This window comes from Sorex araneus, chromosome 1, assembly GCF_027595985.1.
Source record: "Sorex araneus isolate mSorAra2 chromosome 1, mSorAra2.pri, whole genome shotgun sequence".
NCBI lineage: Eukaryota > Metazoa > Chordata > Mammalia > Eulipotyphla > Soricidae > Sorex > Sorex araneus.
This window is the reverse complement of record NC_073302.1, coordinates 73,963,847-73,986,075: the sequence shown is the minus strand read 5'-3', so window position 1 is coordinate 73,986,075 and position 22,229 is coordinate 73,963,847. Positions and strand designations below refer to the sequence as shown.

General features: G+C 43.1%; 1 protein-coding gene across 1 annotated transcript in view; it reads left to right on the top strand.

Annotated features, from left to right (window-relative positions):
• Window positions 1-2,134: 2,134 nt before the first annotated feature.
• Window positions 2,135-22,229, top strand: part of PTAR1 (protein prenyltransferase alpha subunit repeat containing 1) — a 53,990-nt gene continuing 33,895 nt past the window's right edge. Inside the window, exons 1-2 of the mRNA XM_055136965.1 lie at window positions 2,135-2,310; window positions 12,489-12,658. Of these exons, the coding sequence (XP_054992940.1) occupies window positions 2,225-2,310; window positions 12,489-12,658 (256 nt within the window). The 5' untranslated portion in view covers window positions 2,135-2,224. The remainder of the gene's footprint in view (window positions 2,311-12,488; window positions 12,659-22,229) is intronic.

Below are 22,229 nucleotides of genomic sequence, written 5' to 3'. Positions count from 1 at the left end.
AAATGGTCTACATCAAAAAGGACTAGAAATGAAGTGTTGGCAGGGGCATGAAGAAATAGAAATCCTCATTTACTCTTGGTAGAATATGAATTGGTTAAAAACTCAAGAAAAGCAATATGGTGATTTCTCAAATCACTAACAAATGAATCTACCTATGATTCAGTAATTCCAGGACAATTTTAATCACTAATGTAAAAAGATAATGTGCATACTCATATTCATTGCAGCACATTTTACATTAGCCAAGATCTTAAAACAACCCACCGAGTACACATCACTGTCACTGTATCACTGTCATCCCTTTGTTCATCGATTTGCATGAGCACCAGTAATGTTTCCATTGTGAGACTTCTTGTTACTCTTTATGGCATGTTGAATATGCCACGGGTAGCTTGCCAGACTCTGCCATGCGGGCGTGATACTTTTGGTAGCTTGCCCGGCTCTCCAAGGGGGATGGAAGAATCGAACCCTGGGTCGGCCACATGTAAGGCAAACACCCTATCCGCTGTGCTATCACTCCAGCCCCAAGGACACATACATGAATTTAAAAAACACAGTCTATATACACAATGGACCATAATTTAGTAATAACAAAAATTAAAATTCACTTACCTTTTGCTACATGTAGATGTAAAGGGGGTTATGCTAAGAAAAATATTGGGAAAGAGAATGACATAACCAGTGATCTCTCATATATATGTATATATGAGATATAGGGAAGCAAAGTTAGCAAACAGATGAAACCAAAGGAAAACCCAGGAACTTAGATCACAGAGCTATTAATCAGAGAGAGGAGAGGAGTGATCATCAGGAAGGAGGGGGTTCCAGCGAACTGAGACAGAAGCATATTGGTACTTTGATGTGACTGGTATTATGCTTCTAAAGCATAAGATTGTGTAAACCAAATCAAATCATGAAAATGAAAACACTGATAAAGTTGGGTGGAGTGATAGTACAGTGGGTAGGGCATTTGCCTTGCACCAGTTGATACTGGTTTGATTCTCAGCATCCCATATGGTCCCCTGAGCACCACCAGGAGTAATTCCTGAGTGCAAAGCCAGGAGTAACCCCTGTGCATCGCCAGGTGTGACCCAACAAGCAAATTAAATTAATTAATAAAAAATGAAATATAGGGCTAGAGAGAGTACAACGGGTAGGGCATTTGGGTTGCAAATGGCCAACCAGAATTCCATCTTCAGCATCCTGTCAGAGCCAGCAGGAAACTCTGACTGAGCATGGACAGGTGTGACCCAAAAACAAAGAACCAAACAGTAAGAAACATGAATCTTATCAGATCTTATCTCCAGTAATTCTATCAATAGAAATAGTCACATTTTTAGCCATATATACGTATTTATGTTAATTATATTTTTATATATTGGATTGTATTGTCATTATATAGCTTTTGTTAGTGTATAGCTTTTTGTCTCCTCTGCACCAAAGAGCCTCCTAAAGTGTTTTACTCTATTGTTTGTCTGTGTCACACCTGGCGATGCTTGCTTACTCCTAGCTCTGGGCTCAGGGATCACTCTTGGTGGTACTCCAGGGACCAAAGGTGGTGCTTGGGGATTGAACCCAGGTTGGGCACGTGCTAAGCAAACGCCTTACCGCCATACTATCGTTCCGGCCCCTAAAATATTTTAGTCTTTATGTTCCCTTTTCCTCCTTCTGTGTAAACTTTAAATGCTGATTTCCTGAACCGGCTGCTCAGCACTGAAACTGACATGCAGGGAACACAAAGTGACCAGTTCGGTCAGAATTTCCAGCTGTAAAAGAAAGTGAAAAGGCTCTGTTCAACTTCTTCCCACAAGTTCCCGGGGTCCAGCTGGCACTCAAGGGCTGAGGTGGGTGGTTGCGGTTCAGTCGATCCCGGGCTCCGGGGAGTGACTCGAGCCCCCTCGGCCCCGAGCAGACAAGACGTTAAGCGCAGGGTGTGACCCCCGGAGGTAACTTTGCAACTGTGTCTGCAGCATCTCCCCGGACGCGGGAAGACTCGGCTACGGGATCCAAGAAAGCCACGGACTGAGCGGACCGCCTCCGACTCGGCGAGTCCCGCACCGCGCCGCCAGCGGCGTGACCCGGAAGTGCTCGGGGGCGGGCGCGGCGGCGGCGGGGGCGGGGGCGCGGCCGAACACGCGCACACGCGCGCGCTCCCCGCGGAACTCCCGGTGGGGGCTGTGCGCGCCGCCGGAGGCGCGTCCGAGTCGCCGAGGCCGCCGCCAACATGGCCGAGACGAGCGAGGAGGTGGCGGTGCTGGTGCAGCGGGTGGTGAAGGACATCACCAACGCCTTCCGGAGGAACCCGCACATGTGAGCGGCGCGTCGGCGCGGGGGTCGGGGTCGGGCGGGGGCGGGGCCGGCCCTCGGGGCGGCGGCGGAACGGGCGGGGGGCCCGGCTGCCGAGCGGCCCGCGCGCCCCGCGGCGCAGGGGACGGGCGCCCCGAGCGCGGTCGCAGCCCGACCGAGGCCCCCGGGGCCCGCGCTGCGCCGCCGGAACGAGCCGGCGGGCGAACGCCTCCGAGCGACCTCGCCAGCTCCGAAGGGAGCGCACTGGGCATTTTCCTCCCTCGCCGCCTCCTAGGAGTTCCCCAAACTCGAAAGTCTTTGGTCCGGAGTGTCCACAGCCCGCACGCCCGGGAGGCACCCGGGCACGCTCGCGCGATGGGTCGGGACGCGGTGGGCAAACACAACCCCGAGGCTTGCAGCCCGGACGCCGGAGGGAAGGGCTGGCGGGCGCGCTCACTCTCCGTGGGCCGAGAAACCCCACCCAGACCCCACTCCGCTAGCCCGCGGCAGTTTTGGACTTGCGCCTCTTTGACCCGGAGGAAACGTTTTTCCCTAAAGGTGAACAAAAGCAACATATCTCTGGTTGTAGCCTCCGGGGGCGCGAGCCCCTGCAAGCTTGACACTTTGTAGCAGTTCCTGATTGAGTTGCCAGGGATGTTGCCGGGGATGTAGTCGCTGTTTCAGTTGCGCTTAAGTAGGACACCCAGGAAGGGATTCTTCTCCCTCCTTCCTTTCTTTTTATCCCGGACGCGGCCGGAGCGATGCCCCAAGAGAGTGTTTTCCTTTTGATGCTTCTGCTTTTATGTAACTAGTGAAAGGGAAGTATAACTATTCCCCGAGAGGCTGGATACAAAAGAGTAAGGGAGTATACAAAAGTTGCAGGAATGTAAATTTTCTTATCCTTCCTCTCTTCGGTTCCGCCCTCCACCCCCAAGGAAAGTAACTTGGATGGAAGTTTTGCACGGGTTTTCACGCTATTTGTATATGGAGTTTATTTGTAATATTTTAGTAGGCAAAGTGGAGCATGTGGCTTTTTGTTTGTTTGTTTTGGAGCCACACCTTAATTGCTCAGAGGCTACTTCAAGTTTAGTGCCCTACGTGCTTGGGCCATATGGCACTAGGTTCCATCGTTACTGCATGTGTGCCCCAGACCTTTGAGCTCTCTCTCTCTCTCTCTCTCTGGCCTGATAGTTATTTTATTTTATATTTAAATATTTAAAACTTATTTTTGGGGGGGGTTTGTTTTTGGGTCACACCTGTCAATACCCAGGGCTTACTCCTGACTCTGCACTCAGGAATCACTCGTGGTGGTGCTCAGGGGATGCTGGGGTGCTGGGGATCGAACCCCAGTCCACCGCATGTGAGGCAAGCACCTTACTCTATACTATCTCTCTGGCCCCCGAAGAGTAGTTTTAAACAGACTAACCCCTTACCTTAAGCTTTTATTCCTTAAAAAATAAATAGAAGGAGACCAAACCTACATCTCAATGAAGTCTTCACTTTCTTTCCAAGTGATGCTTAGGAAAGAATTAAGAAGCCCTCTGATGTCCTCCTCCGCGTGGCACACAAAATGGAGACATGAGCCTGTGCCTCATTAGGAGCACAATGCTACTGGCCTCAGAGCCCCTGCCACTTTTGCCAGCGGCCACTTCTTTCCCCTTCTGACTGTGGCCTTTTTCAGAATGAAAGTGTTTGGAATGAATCCCCAGCGTAGCCATAGTGGGTACTGGACCTGCTAAGGAATGCTTTGATGCTTTTTTGAATGTCAGTCTTTCAATACCTGTTTGAGAAAGAGAGTTTCAGTGCAAATAAGAGATCCTGAAAAAAAAAAGAAAACTGGCCTATTTTCTCACCACTAGTACTTTGGAACCTTTTTGGTTTTGTATTTTTGTGGTATGAGGATTAAACCCAGGACCCCGCATATGAAGTTGAGCTCCCTACTGAGTGAAATCTCCAGTCACAACCGCACTTTTCTTGTTTGTTTGCAGGATACTGGGACCTAGCAAGGACCTTTTTTTTTTTTGCTTAATTTTAGGGTCATATACCCATCGATAGTCATGGGTTACTTTTGGTTCTACACTCAGGAATTACTCCTGGCGGTGCTTTGGGGAACCATATGGGAAGCCGGGGATTGAACCCGGATTGGCTGTGTGCAAGGCAAACGCTCTACCCACTGTACTGTGGCTCCGGCTGTCAAGCAGGGTCTTAGGTTAAGTGCTTAGCCACATCCCCAGTATGTGGTGACCTTTTTCTTGAAAAAGTTTGTGGAGGTCAGATGCCTGATAAATATAGTAATCTTAGTTTCTCTTCTTTGAGGAAGACTTAGAAAAGCATTAATATTTTTATATTTGAAAAATCCAAGATGGAGCTTTCATTGGCATGACAGGCTGGCACCATGCAGGTTTGTAGTACCTCCGTATTCTTCTGAATTACATTGATTGAATCCCCTAAAAGTCTTCAGTGACTTCCTGTCATTGTTTTAGGGTGAAATTCCAGCAATGTGCTCAGGATACTCAAAAGTACCAGTGTTGGTTTATATCGGTAGTGTCCTGTATGGTGAACACAAACTATGGGTGCTTGAATTGTGGCTAATGCAAATGAATGAAAGTTTGTTTCTTTTTGTTGGTGGTGGAGATATTTGGGCCACATTTCTGGGTGCTCTGCAGACTCTAGGACTTTGGACTATCTCCCTTACATCTATTCCCTAATGGAACTTTAAGCAAATTCACAGATTATATAAAGGATAATCCACATATTATGGAAAGGATTAGGTTATTTTGAGAAAGCAGTAACAGAGATACCTAATTTAATTTAGTATTTTTTTTTTTTTAAAGAAATAGCCTTGTAAGCCTACTCTGCGTGACTAATGATGTTTCTGAAGAGTACACATATGCTGTGTGTTGTCTGAAGATGAGGAACAAAGTAACAGTGTTATATAAGCCTTGAACTTTGGCCCAGAGAAATAACTCCATGGGCTGGATAATTCAAGTGTGGCTTGGTGCTCAGGATGCCATATAAAGTGCTGGGTTAGATCCGGGCCTCCCACTTAGCCCCAGGTGGTCTCTCCAGCCCTCTAGCTTTTCTTGAGTAAGAAATTAGATATTTTTAATTTCAATTAGATATTTTTAATTTGATTGTTTGTCTTTGGGCCACATCCCGGGATGCTCAGGGTTACTTCCGACTTTGCATTCAGAAATTACTTCTAATGGGGCTGGAGCAATAGCACAGCGGGTAGGGCGTTTGCCTTGCACGCGGCCGACCCGGGTTCGATTCCCAGCATCCCATATGGTCCCCTGAGCCCCGCCAGGGGTGATTCCTGAGTGCAGAGCCAGGAGTAACCCCTGTGCATTGCCAGGTGTGACCCAAAAAGCCAAAAAAAAAAAAAAAAAGAAATTACTCCTAATGGTGGTCATGGGAACCATACGGGATGCCAGAGATTGAACTCGGTTTGGTGGTGTGCAAGGCAAATACCTACCCACTGTACTATTGCTCTGGCCCAGAAATTTGAGTTTAAGTAACAGAAGTGTAGAAGAAACTCATCTAAACCCTGCATGCTTTTACTGATGCAAGGACTTTGGCCTTAGGATGAGGAAGCCGAAACCTTCATCCTTAACCATGAGCAGTGAGCCCTGTTTCCTTACTTGATCACGTGAGACACTGGATGAATTAAGTCCCTTTCAGTTTATTTTAATTTCATGTTTTGGGTGGACCAGGGGGGAGCTGCCCCCGCAGTCCTTGTGGGCTACTCCAGTGAACTAGATTGAACCTGGGCAGCTCTCATGCCCTCTAAGCTGGCTGCCTGACCCAGTTCCCGTCCAATTGAAAAAATGGTTCTGGAAAACTGTTCTAAATTGTCTGAAGTGGATTATCACCTAAGGGACTAGGCTTTAGAGTACAAGCCTAAATTCAAGCGAAGATGTTTGGAAGCTTACTGAAGATTCCTGTCTTTATGAAGTACACACACACACACACACACACACACACACATATTTGGAGGGGTGTACACGGTAGTATTCAGGAGCAACTCCTGAATTATGCCTCAGGGTTGCTCCTGGGGATGCCATGGTGTGTGTGTGTGGGCGGGGGAGGATGAAGAGGGCTGGAAGGGAGGGGGTCGCCGATTTCCTTGTGGTGCTGATGCTGGGAATTGAGCCCAGGTCTCCTGCATGCAAAGCATGGACTCATCCACTTAGTGAGTTGATTTGCTGGCCAAAAGTCAATATTGTTAGGAAGTAGCAAAGTACTATTGTAGGGTCAGTTCATTTGATAGAGGCTTCATGTGTTTTGCTTTAACTTCCAGTTATTCGGGAAGGGCAGTGAGGGCCACACCTGGCAATGCTCAAGGGTTTCTCCTGGCTCTGTACTCGGGAATTATTCCCAGCAGTGCTAAGGGGACCATATGGGATGCTAAGGGTTGAACCTAGGTTGACCCAGTACAAGGCAAGCTCCTGACCTGCTGTACTATCGCTTCAGCCCAGCTTTAACTTCCAATTATTTATTAACCAAATAATTTTTTTCATTGATCTTGGAATCTTTTTCTTTCATATGGTTTTTTTGACCATACCCAGCAGTGCTCAGTGGCTGTTCCTGGCCCCCTGCTCAGGGGTTGCTCCTTGTAATACAGGATCAAACTCTCACCTTCTGCATGCCTAGTCCTGATGAGCTATTTTTCTAGCCCTCCCCTTAGCATCTTAATGGAATTAATAATAATAGTTCATTTTTAGCTTAGGTTTTATAGCTCACAATATTCTCTGTTGTATTTGTTTTTTTTTTTACAACAGGCAGGAAGGCATGCTGTTCCTTTATTTCAGGTGAGAATGCTGATGGCAGGTGACTTTTTCCTTTTTTTCCTCTTGGATATTGGGCCACACCCAATGGTACTTAGGGATAGCTCCGGGTTCTGCACTCAGGGATCACTCCTGGCAGCTCTCAGGGAACCATATGTGCTGCCAGGGAACAAATCAGGTCAGCCTTGTGCAAGGCTGCATTCTTTCTTACCTTCTGCACTCTCTCTTCAGTCCGGCAAGTGTCTTGTTAAATGCATATTGATGGTCAGTGGTAGGAAAGAGATGACCAGAACATTGGACCTCAGAAGATTAAATTATTGAGTACTTTGTTTCCACTGTAGCATCTCAGTGTTTTTTTTTTTCTTTCTCATTGCTGTGTATTCCATGACATGACTTTCCATTCTCCTTACAAGGGAATAGCTGCCAGGTTTCTAAGTCATAAAATCTTAGCATCGGCTAAGACTAAGATAAAGTGCATTTCCCCTTATTCAGAGTTAACCAGTTAACAAAAGGAGATCAAGGCCTATAGAGCTCCATAGTGGCATGAGACTAAGCTAGATTGAGCTTAAACTTCGACCAGCTTCATTAGAAGAAAATTGGAGGCTGTGTGCTTTAAGAGATTCAAGGATCACTCCTCTCTGAACACTGTTTGAGTATTATATCCCACGTGTAGGGATACTCAGCCTTTCTGTAGCATATCGTTTTGTTCATTTTAAAACTTTTATATTTTAATAAACATTTTTTTCTTTGTTTTTTTTTTGTTTGTTTGTTTGTTTTGAGGCAATACTCAGTGATGCTTAGGGATTACTTGTGGCTCTGCTTTCAGGAATTACTCCTGGCAGTACTCGGGGACCACATGACATGTTGGGGATCAAACCTCGGTTGACACAATGCAAGGCAAGCACCCTATCCGTTTCTCCAGCCTCACATTTAAAAAGATTTTTAATCTTAGTACATTATAGTAGTCAGAAATATTTAGGTACTATTGACATGGTAAATCCAGACCACTGAATCAGCTGTGAGCCAGTGTCACAACGGCAGCCTTATGTTCCCTTATTTATTTACCAGCTGAATTACCTTGAATGAATGATGAGGGATTCAGCATACCAGAGCCCTCCCTGTGGGTCACAAGCTTGTATGGTGTCATATCCCTGACTGTGAGTGGGTCACAAAAATCTTAACAGTTGGTTTTAAAATAATTTTTTTTCATGACGTATTATCAGTAAATGTTTGACTTAGAGTCTTATATACGTAATATATCTGAGGTCATAGAAAATTTCTCAGGTAAAAAAGAGGTTGTGGGGCTGGAGTGATAGCACAGCCGGTAGGGCGTTTGCCTTGCACGCGGTCGACCCGGGTTCGATTCCCAGCATCCCATATGGTTTCCTGAGCACCGCCAGGAGTGATTCCTGAGTGCATGAGCCAGGAGTAACCCCTGTGCATTGCTAGGTGTGACCCAAAAAGCAAAAAAAATAAAAACTAAATAAAAAAGAGGTTGTGAGTGGAAAAAAATCAAAGATGCCCTTTCCAGAGCATGCTCATTTATTCCTATATTCCTGTCTTACTCTTGAAGAGGTTAACAGAAAATAAGTGACTTCTACGTGATCCAGTTTAGATTTTCCAGAAGGAATTTTTAGTTTCATAGCTTCCCACCAATTTGTAACCAATGCCTACCCAAACCAGGTAGGGTTCTTATTCAGCTTGATACTGGGGACCTGAGAGATAGTACAGGAGATAAGGTGATAGCCTTGCTTCCTTGAGGCATGCACCCAGTTCAGTCCCTGCCTCTGAATTTGCTCCCTGAGCACCATCAGGGGTCACCTGTGAGCGCAGAGCCAGGGATGGCCCCTGTGCACTGCCAGGTGTGGCCCAACTACCCTCCAAATAATATAAATTAAATAAATAATCAAACCTGATATTGAGTGATTCCCTCTCTTTGCATCTATCAATCTACTAGCTTCTTGACAGGATGTTAAACAAAAAGATCACAGACATACTCTGAAAAGCATTTATTCTGGCTTATAAAAACTCATTTTAAAGTCTGTTTAGACTGTAGGGGAGGTAGCTTAAAGGGCTGGAGTGTATGCTTTGTGGGTGGGAATCCTGGCTAGATCCTTAGCCCTGCCTGGGCCCTAAAGCACTGTTGGACTGAACCCTGAGCACTGAGCCAGGATATCTTCTGAGTACTGCTGGGGTGTGGCCCCAAACCAAAAATGTGGTTAGATACTTTAAGAATCTAATGCCAGGCACTCTTGTTCCAAAGTTTTAGTTAATCATAAACTGTAAGGTATACTATGTAAGAATGTTTCATATAGGCATTTTTTTAACTCCATTATAGGCAAAAGACATATGTGCAAGTTTTGCTGAAACAATTTGCTTAAGCAGTTGTTTACTTGTTTTCTATTTATTATGATTATTGTGTGTGTTGGGGGCATAGCCAGTGTCGCTCAGGCTTACTCCTGGCACTGTGCTTAGGGATCACTCCCAGCCGGTTTCAAGGGACCTGATGGGAGGTCAGGGATCAAGCCTGGTTTGGGTGTGTGCAAGGCTAGCCACTAACTCTGGTACTATGACTCCAGCCCCTTATTTTCCTTTAAAAAATATACATATATTTTTTATTAAGGCACTGTGATTTACAAGGTTAATTATAGCGGAGTGTCAGGCATACAGTGTTCTAATACCAATCCCACCACCCGTGACAACTTTCTCACTGCAATGTCCCCCAAGCTCCCTCCCAAACCCCAGCCTACCTTTCTGACAGGCACATTTTTATTGTTTCTTTTCTATATAAGTCAGCTACCCTCTATATTTATTACATTTTTAGTTTGTGTTGAGGTAGATAGACGACTATAGAGGTAGCCATGTGTGAAAGACAACATTCTGAAGGATATTTTCTATTTTAGCAATGTTGATTAGTATTTTTAAAAATTCAGAAATGTATAAAGAATTATAAAGAAGAAAAGGAACAGTGGCAAGAACTTTCCATGAGTTTGTTTTCTGTTCTGTATCTGTTCATCCACAGGTTGGCAAACACTTGTTAGCTTTTTTTTTTTTTTTTTATTGGGGGGGTAGCGCATACCTGGCTGTGTTCAGGGCTTACTCCTGGCTCCACACGCAAGGATCACCTGGTGGGCTTGAGAGACCAGATGGGGTGCTGGGGATCAAACCCATCCATGCAAGGCCAGTGCCCTACCCACTGTGTTCACTGTGTTACCATTTAATTTTAATCTGGGCCTCAGGGCCCCTGATTCCGCTGCACCAGCAGTGAAGGCAGTGCAGTGTCAGAGGCTTTTGCTGCCACTGGATCAGAAGTGTATAGAAAACCATGACTTGAGCTGGAAAGATAAAACAATGGGCAGGGCCCCAGTTCGATCCCTCTCACTATGTTTGGTTATAGCCTCAGCCAGTCCCACCAGAAGTAAGCTCTGAGCACTGGCAGATGTGGAAAAACCAAAATAAAAATCAAACAACATTAAAATTAAACAAAGTTTCTATTAACAGAATGTTTTGATATCTCGAAAAATGAACTTTAAAATTTATCTGCATGTCTTTAAGCATAGATACACAAGACTTTATTTTGTTCTTGGCAGAGCTTTTCCTTGTTTCACTTATGTTGGTGCCTTTTTCATACCATCATACTCAGGTCTCCATTGGTTTTTTTACAGCTTTGTCACATGAAGCCTACTTTACCCGCTTGAAATCGATAGACACTGAGATTGTTTTTAGTTTTGTTGTAATGTTTCAGCAAACATCTTTATAGATTTTGGCATAGAATTTCTGAGCAATGGAATCACCAAGTCATAATTTCTGAGCAGTGGAATCACCAAGTTAATAGGACATGTGCTAGATAACATTGGGTTGTCCTTGCTTCTCCTACAGGGAGCTTAGGTTTATTGAGTTACTCCCACAACAGTCCCCTGAGGTACACCCAATTCCATCAAGCACTAATAATCCTATACTGCTTTTCTCTTTCCTTTATGTCACTTTTATGGTTTAGCAATGACCTTTTTGCGTACACATAGGAAAACAGTGGATGCTATGCTTTTGTACCATGGAGTTAGTTGACTCCAAATAATATTTTCTCCTGGGCATCCATCATATTTACTTGAGTTAAGCCTCAGTTGCCTTTACTTCCTAACACCCCAAAAGGTGGGTCCGACAAAGGGACTAGATGGACCTAGGGCAAACTGTAAGCTACCCTAGCATCAGAAAGGGTCAAGCTAAGTGCCATAAGAAGTATAATAAATTAAGAGCATTGTCATGGAACAAACTCTGTCATGACCCCAAAAGAAGTAACTGAGTGAGGACCCTGCTGGGGTTAGGAAAGACTAACTTGGCCTGAGGACTGTAGTCTGGGTATATAGTGAGATGTCCCCAGGAAGAGCCAACTTTTAAGTTTAACATATCTCTGTGTTTATACAAAATGACTAGAAATATTAGATGCAAATTTACTGTGATTGTTTAAATGGATTTCTAGCTGAGGAAAGGAGAAAGCAATACACCCTAGATGGAATCCTGCCCTTTGAGCGGATCTCCTAGTAATCTGGAGTGTTGAACTTTCAGATGAGATTTTGTCCTTGAGTTAAAATCTCCTAGAACTTCCCCTGAAGGAGTGGCTGTACCTCTGTTGTTATGACAATGTTCAACCCCACCTATGTGCACCCATCATGGTTTCTATATAACTATGCTGTAAAGGGAAAGTGGGGACTAGAACTATGATAAGGACTATGAGGACGGGGATGAGGGAACTAGGATGACTGGGACTATGACCAAAGCTACAGCTATGATTGTGCTGTAAGGGGAGAGCTCTGACTCCGCTGGGGAGGAGAGAGAAACAAACTGACTACCGACCAGCCTGGGGCCCTGTTTCTCCGTTCCCCATCCTTTGTCCGTCTGTCGCTGTGGGCTGGCAAGGGGCATGGCTCTCGGCCACCAAATGCTCGAGTTTTTCATGTGCCCACGCTTTCTTTTGTGAAACTCAGATGTGTACTTTTAAAATTTTGAAAGAGTGGCTGGAGTGATACTACAGTGGGTAGGATGCTTGCTTCGCACACAGCTAACCTGGGTTCCATTTCCAGTACTAGGTACAATCCTCTGAGCTAATCCCCTTGGCAGAGTCAGGTGTGGTCCAAAAGCAAACAACCACAAAAAGATTTTTAACATTTTCAAGTTTTCACTCAGAAATTAGAGGACTGTATCTATTCTATCAGTAAAGGCATATGGCATAGTATTTCACATGTTCCTGTTTGTTAATACTAACAAGCCTGCAGACTTATTGTTTCTACTAATTTAGTGGGTGAACTAGTTTTAAGAAAGAGAAATATATGCAGTTTTCTGAAGTATGTTGTATAGGGTTTGAAAGATTTTGTGAGGCTAGCATTGTCTTTCATTCTGTTTTTATGTCTCACATTTAAGAGATGAAATTGGCTTGATCCCATGTCCTGAAGCAAGATATAACCGGAGTCCCATAGTTCTTGTGGAAAACAAACTTGGCGTGGAGAGTTGGTGTGTCAAATTCCTGTTACCATATGTCCACAACAAGCTCCTTTTGTACAGAACAAGAAAGCAGTGGCTGAACAAAGATGGTAAGTACAAACTGTCTGCCTCCTTTGGGTTTGAGAAGTAGTTTATAATCTGATGGTGGTGGGTACTCTCCCTGGGAGTTGCCATTCCTGCATTCTAGTCCTGTGTCTTTTTACTGACTGGGCCCTTACAAACCTCCCTGTCATGTGGGGAATGTGGAGTATTTGTAGATTTCAGATTTTCATCCACAGGATACTCTGTGGAGGCAGAGGGTGGGGGATGGGCCTGTATCATATTAGGCCTCCTGTAGCCAGAGCAGTATTTTTAAATCTTTTGTATATAGGGGCCATCTGTAAGATTTTATTTGAAGAAATAAAATAAACAAATAAAACCAGTCTAGATCATAAAACCAGTTTAGATCACTGAATAGGCATCAGAGAAAAAGTGCAGGGGTTAAGGTATGTGGTTGACCCTGGTACGATCCTCAGCACCTCATGTTATTCCCTAAGCACAGAGCTAGGAACAGTCCCTGTGCACCCCTGGGAATGCTCAGTACTTCCCTGCCTCTCTCTGCAAAGATCAATGAAATGAACCCTGGTCCCTATAAACTCAGTTTCTCTAGTTCCTAGTCCTTTAGTACTTCAGGAGCCATAGAACTCCTTTCTATAAGCCCATGTGAGGGAATAGAAGTGAAGCGTAATGTTGGTATTAAATGGTGGAGCAGCTCTGTCATTTATGAGGTTGCCACAGTCCTGTGAATCCCAACCGAGCTCGGTTATTGTATGTAGAGAACATCGTCCTAATCACCTCTTTGACTTCTCTAAGACAGTTTTTTCTGCACCAGACATCCGACTTCCCACTTGGTCTCTCTCTGTGGTTTTCTTCCTGTGTTTGATGTTAGACCCCAAGTCCTTTCTGCCTTTCGAGCAAAGGGTTTCCTGAGCACAGGTTTCTGGATAGCACTTCTCCACATCTATGTTCTCCACTGTCTTCATAAATTTCCTCCCCCTCCCTTCCTTTGAGCAGTATCTTCAGAAGTGCTCAGTATGTCTTTGAGTAATTCTGAATAATAACTTTGTTACCTAGAGAATTTTAATTACCACTTGGTGGCCATAACCAAGGGCCTACTCATAGCAAAAGCTGTTTTAAGTACTGTGGGGGATAAAGAGATGAATAATACATGTTCTCTTTACTTGTGAAGCTTAGACTTAAGAAATGATCTTTTCAAGGGCTATATTGTCGCCAAAGGTTTTACATACAGGGGGCCAGAGCAATAGTACAGCAGGTTGGGCACTTGCCTGTATGTGGCCTTACCAGATTCAATCCCTGACACCCCATGAGCACCGCCAAGAGTGATTCCTGAGTGCAGAGCAAGGAATAACCTGAGCATCATTGGGTGTGGCAAAAAAAAGTATAATTTTGTTGTTAACAGTAACAATAAGTCTCTCAATGAGAGACGTTACTGGTGCCCGCTCGAACAAATCGATGAGCAACAATGGTATGATAGTGACAGTGACAGTGTTGTTTCTCATAGTGTTGCCCTTAGCATTTTGAAATAATTGGTATGTCGTAAGAAAAACTAGTACTTTTTCTTGCTAATGCTAGAAAAGGGGTCTGATTTGAAGATTTTATGTAAAATAGTTTATTTTTTGATTCTTTATTTTTTTTTCATTTTGAGTCACACCTGACAATGCACAGGGGTTACTCCTGGCTCTGCACTCAGGAATTACTCCTAGCAGTACTGGGGGGACCATATGGGATGCTGGAAATCGAAACAGGGTCAGCTGTGTGCAAGGCAAATGTTCTACCCTCTGTATTATCTCTCCAGTCCATATCCCTTTTTTTTTTTTAAGTAGGCTTTATTTATTTATTTTGGCTTTTTGGGTCACACCCGGAGATGCTTAGGCGTTAAGCCTGGCTCTGCACTCAGTGTTGGCAGGGAGGAGGGGAGACCATATGGAATGCTGGGGATCGAACCGGGTCAGTTGTGTGCAAGGCAAGCACCCTACCTTCTGAACTATTGCTCTGGCCCCAAATACTTTATATTTTGTGTGTGATTGTTTAAGAAGAAATATCTGTTGAGGGCTGGAGAGATAATTTACGTTGCGTAGGGTGCTTGCCTTGCACATGGCTGACTCTTGTTTGATCCCCAGCAGCCATATAGTCCCCCAACCTCTGTCAGTAATTCTTGAGCATAGAGCCAGAAGTAACCTCTGAGCATCACTGTTAGTGGTTCAAAAAACAAATCAAAATAAAAAATATTTCTTAGAGGTATTTCTAAGGCTTTGCCCAAGATTATAGTGTAATAATTTGTGGTATAAACTTAGTAGTAAAGGGGTCAAAGAGATATTTAATGGAAGTATATGACTTTAAAATCTTTTTGTTAAAAAATATATATGTGTATATAATATACATATAAACAAATGTGTGTGTATATATATGTATATATATATATATATATATATATATATTCATCGTCATGTGAGAATGCTGTCAGTTTCTGTGTAATTGATCATGCCCAAATCCTTAGGAATGTATTCTTGCACTGGGGAAATAGCCCAGAGGGCTTGTGTGCATGCAGGAGCTCCAAGCTGAGCCTCAACAGGACATAGTCCCCAAGCACTGCCAGGCCCAAATAGTGCCACATTGCTGGGCAGGGCACGGACGAGTCCGCCCACCTCCCCAGAGAATGCATTCCTTACAGGGAGGGCTCAAAGGGCCAAGCCCGTGCATGCCTCGCATACCCTTTCCTCCCTCCAGGACAGACCAGGTGTGCTCATCTGGAATTGGGAAGGGAATGCTTCTGGGCAGCTGAGCTCTTCTGGGTGTGGCCCCTCGAGACACGGATTCTAGAGGAGCAAGAGGTATGATCTCTGGGCCGAGAGCTGAGAGCCTTTCCCTTGGCCAGCCCACGGCTACAGATGGACAAAGGACCAGGAATGGAGAACCAGGGCCCCAAACTAGTCGGTAGTCAGTTTATTTCTCTCCTCCCGGTGTAGTCACATCTCTCCCCTTGTAGCACAGTCATAGCCCCAGTCATCATAGTTCCCTCATCCCCTTCCTTATAGTCCTCAGAGTCCTTATTGTAGTCCTAGTCCCCCCCTTTCCCCGTACAGCACAGTTATATAGGAACCATGAAGGGTGAGGGTGCACATAGGTGGTGTTGAACATTGTCATAATAATGAACAGAGGTAAAGCCACTCCTTCAGGGGAAGTTCTAGGAGATTAACTCAAGGACAAAATCTCATCTGAAAGTTCAACACTCCAGATTACTAGGAGATCCGCTCAAGGGCAGGATTCCATCTAGGGTGTATTGCTTTCTCCTTTTCTCAGCTAGAAATCTATTTAAACAATCATAGTAAATTTACTTCTTCTAATATTTCTAGTCATTTTGTATGAACACAGTAAGCAATATATTAAGCTTAAAGGTTGGCTCTTCCACGGACATCTCACTATATGTCCCAGACTATAGTGCTCAGGCCAGGTTAGTCTTTCCTAACCCCAGCAGGGTCCTTACTCAGTTACTTCTTTTTGGACCATGCTCTTAAATTACTATACTTACGGCACTTAGCTTGTCTCCCTTCGATGCCAGGGTAGCTTACAGCTTGCCCTGGGTCCATCCAGTCCCTTTGTCGGGACCTCCTTTTGGGGGTTTTAGGAAGTGAAGGCAACTGAGGCTTAAGTCTAGTAAATATCGTGGATTCCCAGGAGTAAATATTATTTGGAGTCAACTAACTCCATGGTACAAAAGCATAGCATCTACTGTCTTGTATACAAAAAGGACATTGCTAAACCATGCAAGTGACATAAAGGAAAGAGAAATTATTATTAGTGCTTGATGGAATTGGGTGTGCCTCAGGGGCACTGTTGTGGGAGTAACTCAATAAACCTAAGTTCCCTGAGGGAGGAGCAGTGTTATCCAACATCAGGTAACCTTTATTCTTGGGATAGATTTTTTTTTCTTTTTAATCAGATTGAATTTATGCTCTATTACTATATGGATTTCATCAATGTTGGAAAGTATATTTCAGTATTAGAGTTCTTCTGGCAAACAAATAGATTACCATGTTTATAAGTGTATGCATATCCCAGCATCGTTATTTACTTGGACTAGTTTTGTTATCATTATGATTAAAGGCATGGTTACAATGGTGTTTATGGTATTAATATACAAAGTAACTGCACACTACCAGCGTGCCCAAGTGCCCAGACTCTCCACTGCTATCTTTATGCCCCTCCTGGTCCAGTTCGACTAGACTGGACTACACTATTATTCCCTATACTGGTTATTGAGCAGCAGTTTTGTCTTTGGTGTAGTTCTTGTTTGGTCATTTAGTTACCTGATTTACCACCACCAAAGTATCTAAGAGCTTCCACCAGTGCCCTTTTGTTATTTCTGGTCCATTTCATTATTCACCTTCTCCATCCAACTTCTCAACCTGATGCTCTCAGGTCTGTAATCCAGTGCCCAGATTTTATTAACAGATTTTTCCTACCCATATTGTGCTTCTCAGTATCCCACCAGGTGAGCAAATTCATTTATTAATTCTGGAGACCGATCATTTTAAAAGTCGTGCTTGTTCCCTAGCCATGGTTGATTTGGGGAAGGAATGAGACTGTATTAATGTATTACTTATCTAACTCTGAACGTTGAGAAATTTACACTTGAACCAAAAACAAGAGAAACATCCATGTGTTGGGGTCCTGCCGAGCAGCAATATTTTATGCTCGGTCCTAGTGTGTCCTGGCAACTCCTGCCTTGGGATAGATTTTTTTTTCTTTTTAATCAGATTGAATTTATGCTCTATTACAATTATGTAATATATGTAATTTTTTGTAATTTTATGTAATTTTATGTAAAAATTACATAAATTGCATAATTTATGCTCTATTACTCTATTACTTTTCTCCTCCCCACCATTCCCAGTCTGTATTGAGCTGTCACTTTAGCACCCTTCCCTTCACTATTTCTTCTCATCAGCCAAATGTTTTCTTACAGCAAATTTTGCCTGATTTGAATTCAACCTTTTGAAATGTCCATCATTATAATACCTAGTTGCTTCAAACTGCCTTCCAGCAGAGCTCTTAAAATGTAGAAACAGAGTTGCAGAGATGATTTTTTGAAGGTATGTTGTCTGTGCATGTCATAGCCTAGTGGCTATAGGGCCAAGGAAGAATTTCACAGCCTGGTCCCAGCCTGCATTACCAGCCTTCTCCTCTGTATCAGAGAGTATAGGTTCTCAACCCCCGAGATAGATTTCATTTTGATGTCTATAATTTTCTAAGAGTTGTATTTGATTAGTTTTTTTTTTTTTCTTTTGCTTTTTGGGTCACACCCAGCGATGCTCAGGGGTTACTCCTGGCTTTGCACTCAGAAATTGCTCCTGGCAGTGCTTGGGGGACCATATGGGATGTCGGGGATCGAACCCAGGCCGGCCGCGTGCAAGGCAAGCGCCCTACCCGCTGTGCTATCGCTCCGGCCCCAGTATTTGATTAGTTTTAAATATTTTATATAAGCAGCAAATTTGAAAAGAGGATGTAAGTCTTGATTTCTTTCTTAAGAAGCCCTGCTTGTATGTTTTTTTCCTTTTTCTTTTGATGTATAAGGTTCTGATGGCAACAGTTTGTTAATGCTAGTAGTCTCTACTTTCTTTTTATTTAGCAAAACTAATCCAGTGTACTACAGTCTCTTGTATCCTTCAGAAAATTGAGGCAAGAGTGTCAGTTGTTACTTTTAGTCTGCAGTTACTTGTGCTGCTTTTCTGATAGTCATTGAAAACCCCAGAAGCTTCTGAATTTTACAACCATTTGGTATTTATTCCAGTCACAGCATGCACCGTTTTTCTTATTCATGGGCTTCGTTCCCTTCTCTGCCTCTGTTGAGGCTTAAGCTTATACCTTACTTTGTCACCATTGCTGTGGTTGCCTGCACACACGCACACATGTACCCCTCAAAGCCTCTCAGCTCCTGCAAGCAGTAATTGCTTCTCTCTCCTACCATAGTGAACCTTTCTTTAGACTGCTTCATAGTGCCACTTGCTCCTTTCCTTATAGATGGTTGTTTAAACAGCCTTTTTCTTAGCTACATTGTTAGCCAGCGGGATATATCTGTTATTTCGCATCTATTCGTATCTATTGTTTGACATCTGTCAAACAAGTAACAAGAGGATTTTTTGGTTTGTTTACTTTGTTAATTTTATTTTTGGACCAAGCCTTCAACATTCAACCTTCACTCCTGACTTTTCACTCAGGAATTACTCCTGGCATGTTTGAGGGACCACATGGGATATTAGGGATTGAACCCGGCACACTCATGTGCAAGGCAAGCATCCTACCTACTGTAATATCACTCCAGCCAGTCCTTCAGGTAACAAGAGTTGTATAGGCAAAAGTTTAAGTTTATAGGCAAATGCGAAGTCTGGCTTTTGATCCAGTTTCTGTATTCTGCCTATCTGGTGTTCACTACTCAAACTGTTCTTTGTGGTAGCTAGGCATTTGGAAGGAGAGATTAACCACTCCAAATTCACCTTGAATTTACTTCTAGAAGCATAAAAATATATTTCTGCCAGAGACAATTGTCAAACCTGGAAACCAGTAATAGGTGAATGCTAATTTTTGACCATTTCTATCTAGAATGAACCACAGCAGAGAAAGTATGTTGATTTTCTCTGACATTTCTGTAGTCTTCCCCTCTCCTTGTTACTATTTCCTATGTCTAATAATATGCCCAGATTATTTTTTTCCTTCTGATATGATAGTAATATATTGGAAAGTATGTAAGTCAGGACAGACATTTCTTGGTATAGGCCCTGCTGTTTGGAACGATATCTGTTTAATTTCAAGGGATAGCAGAGATAATTAATGGTTGATGAAGTGTAGAGAGTAAAATAGTTTTTGTCAACTATTGATTATTTATGTTTTTATTTAGATTTTTGCTTCTATCCTGATTTCAAGAGGACACTGTGCTATAGTGGAAAGCACATCTATTTTTACAGAACAGATTTGTATTTAGGTTCATCTGCACACTAATGTGTGCTTTCTCAAATTATTTGGCAGTGACTTCAACTATATTATTTAACCTTTCAATTTCCATACAAAAGAAGGAAATTCTAGTAGGTCTCTGAGGTTCCTCTCAGGGTTCAATGAATTAATGTATGTAGAACACCACCATCAGACTGGAGTGACATTACTTTCTTTTTTTGATTTACCAAGAGCCAGTAGGGAAAGCAGAGACAAATGTCATTCACATACAAAGATAATTGTCTTTGGGAGCTGGGAATAGTATTTCCTAGCACGTACCCCACCCCGAATTGGGGTTTTATTACTGGCGTTAGATGATCCCTTAGGCATTGCTGGGTGCAGCCCTGGAGCCCCAAACACTGTGGGGTGTCTAGGTTTCTCTAGCACTACAAGGCCTGAGGTACACTGCATCCTAGGTCCCTTCACTGCATTCCCACCCAGTTGTCCATGAATAACACTGTTCAGGCCCCCAAAATTGTCCTTCAGTTTTAATGCTGTCTGTTGTAATTTTTCTGTCATTGATCCTTTCCCATTTCTGACACTTTATTTCCTTTTTGGGATCTGACTGGAATGCTTTCTGAAGGAAGTTTCATCTGAACTTGTATCCTAGACCAGACCATTAAGACTGGTCAAAGAGGAAGGGCAATGAAGTAAAGAGGTAGTAGTACAAGGTTCTTGCCCTGCATTTTATTTATTATTTATTTTTAGTATTTGGACCACAGTCAGCAGTGGTCAGGACTTACTCTGCACTCAGAAATCATTCCTGGTAGTCTCTAAAGACCACATGGAGTGCTAGGCATCCAATCTAGGTTGGCCATGTACTAGGCAAGGGCCTTACCCACTGTACCATCTCTCCCTACAAGTATTTTCTTATTGGTACTTAACTCCAAAGTGGATTTTGTTGTTATTGTTGTCAAATTGACAAATTTAGAAATGTTGACAATTCCACTGCGATCGAGAGTTGTCTCTTTTTTGGCTTCTTTGACTAATGTCAAGATCATTTGTCTCTTAGTGGCAAAGTGTTTTGCTGACCAGATACTTACTGGGTACTTGCTGTTTGTCAAGTAACTGTGGGGAAATGGAATGAGTCACCTTGACCAGCACACTGAGGCTGATGTTGTCAGCCCCATTTCTTAGATTAGGACATTGAAATTGAACGGTATTAAGTTCTATAGGCAGTGTGTATATATGCTGGGATTTTAGTCCAGGCTTTGTGACTAGATTCAAGACCAGTGCTGTTATCACTCTTCTGTGCTGTTGGTAGACATGGAACTTCTTTGAAGGAGGAGCCATAGGAGGGAGTCATTTCAAGATGTATTAGAGAGGAAAAATTTACAGACTAATTAGGAGCATAATATTTATGAAAGATCAAATACAAAGTGAGATAAAGAACATAAAAGATAAAAGATTGATTTCAACCAGGTATGTCAGGAAAAGCCTTTAATCATAGAAAGACATTTGTTTGATATTGTTAGTGACAGAAAGTTTTGCATTTCTTGCAGGGAGAATAATAGACAAGTCTGAGTCCAGAGAAGGGAGGACAGGTAATAGTCATGTTTCAGAAGTGCTGGGATTTGGCCTGGTCAGGTGCAGCATGTGGAGGTAGAGCAGTGAAAGGTCCCAAACAGTGACAGGCTGTTTGGGACTGGCTTTGAGTTTTCTGCTAACACTTCTCTATGTGCTCAGTGCTTTGTTAAAATTGTTAATAGTTAAATAGATAATGACCATGAATGGCCTGTTTATAAGATGAACTAGAAATAGTAAATAGTAATTAAAAATGAAATGAGGGTATATTAAAATTATAAATTAAAGATATATACAGAGATCAGAGAGAGTACAGTGGGTAAGATGCTTGCCTTTTACTTGGTTGACCCAGGTTTAATCCCCTGCACTGCAACAGGGTCTCCTACCACTGCCAGAAGTGACCCCTGAATACAGAGCTTACACCTTCCTCACAGCCCCCAAAGTAGATAAACTCTTAGACTAATGGGATAAAGTTGAGATCCCAGATATATACTCCTCAGATTTATATGAAATTTATGACAAAGGTGCATGAAATGGAGCAAGGAAAGTTACTTTAACAAATGGTGCTAAGACAGGATAACTGCATGCAAAAAAGTCAAATGGGATCACACAATTCACAAAACTGAATTCAAAGAGGATTAAAGATCTTGAGATTAGACCAGAATCCATGAACTACATGGGGAAAAACAAAAACAGAATTCTTCAGGACAGGAATCTCAGAGATATCAATGATCTTTGTTGCCAAAGGTAATACCCCAAACTAACAAATGGAACTACATCAGATTTAAAAAGTTGAGCTGGAGCAGAAGTACAGCAGGTAAGACACTTGCCTTACACACATCTGACCCAGGTTTAATCCCTGGCACCCCATCTGATCCCCCAAGTCCACCAGGAAAGATCCCTGAGCGCAAAGTCAGGAGTAAGTCCTGAACACTACCAGGTGTGGCTCCAAAACCAAATGAGAAGTTTTTACATGGCATGAACAACTGAGACTAAAATAAGAAAATGCCCTATTAATGAGTGAGAAAATATTTACTAATAAAACACTTAAAAAGTTCAACAATAACAACAAAATAACCCCATCAAGAA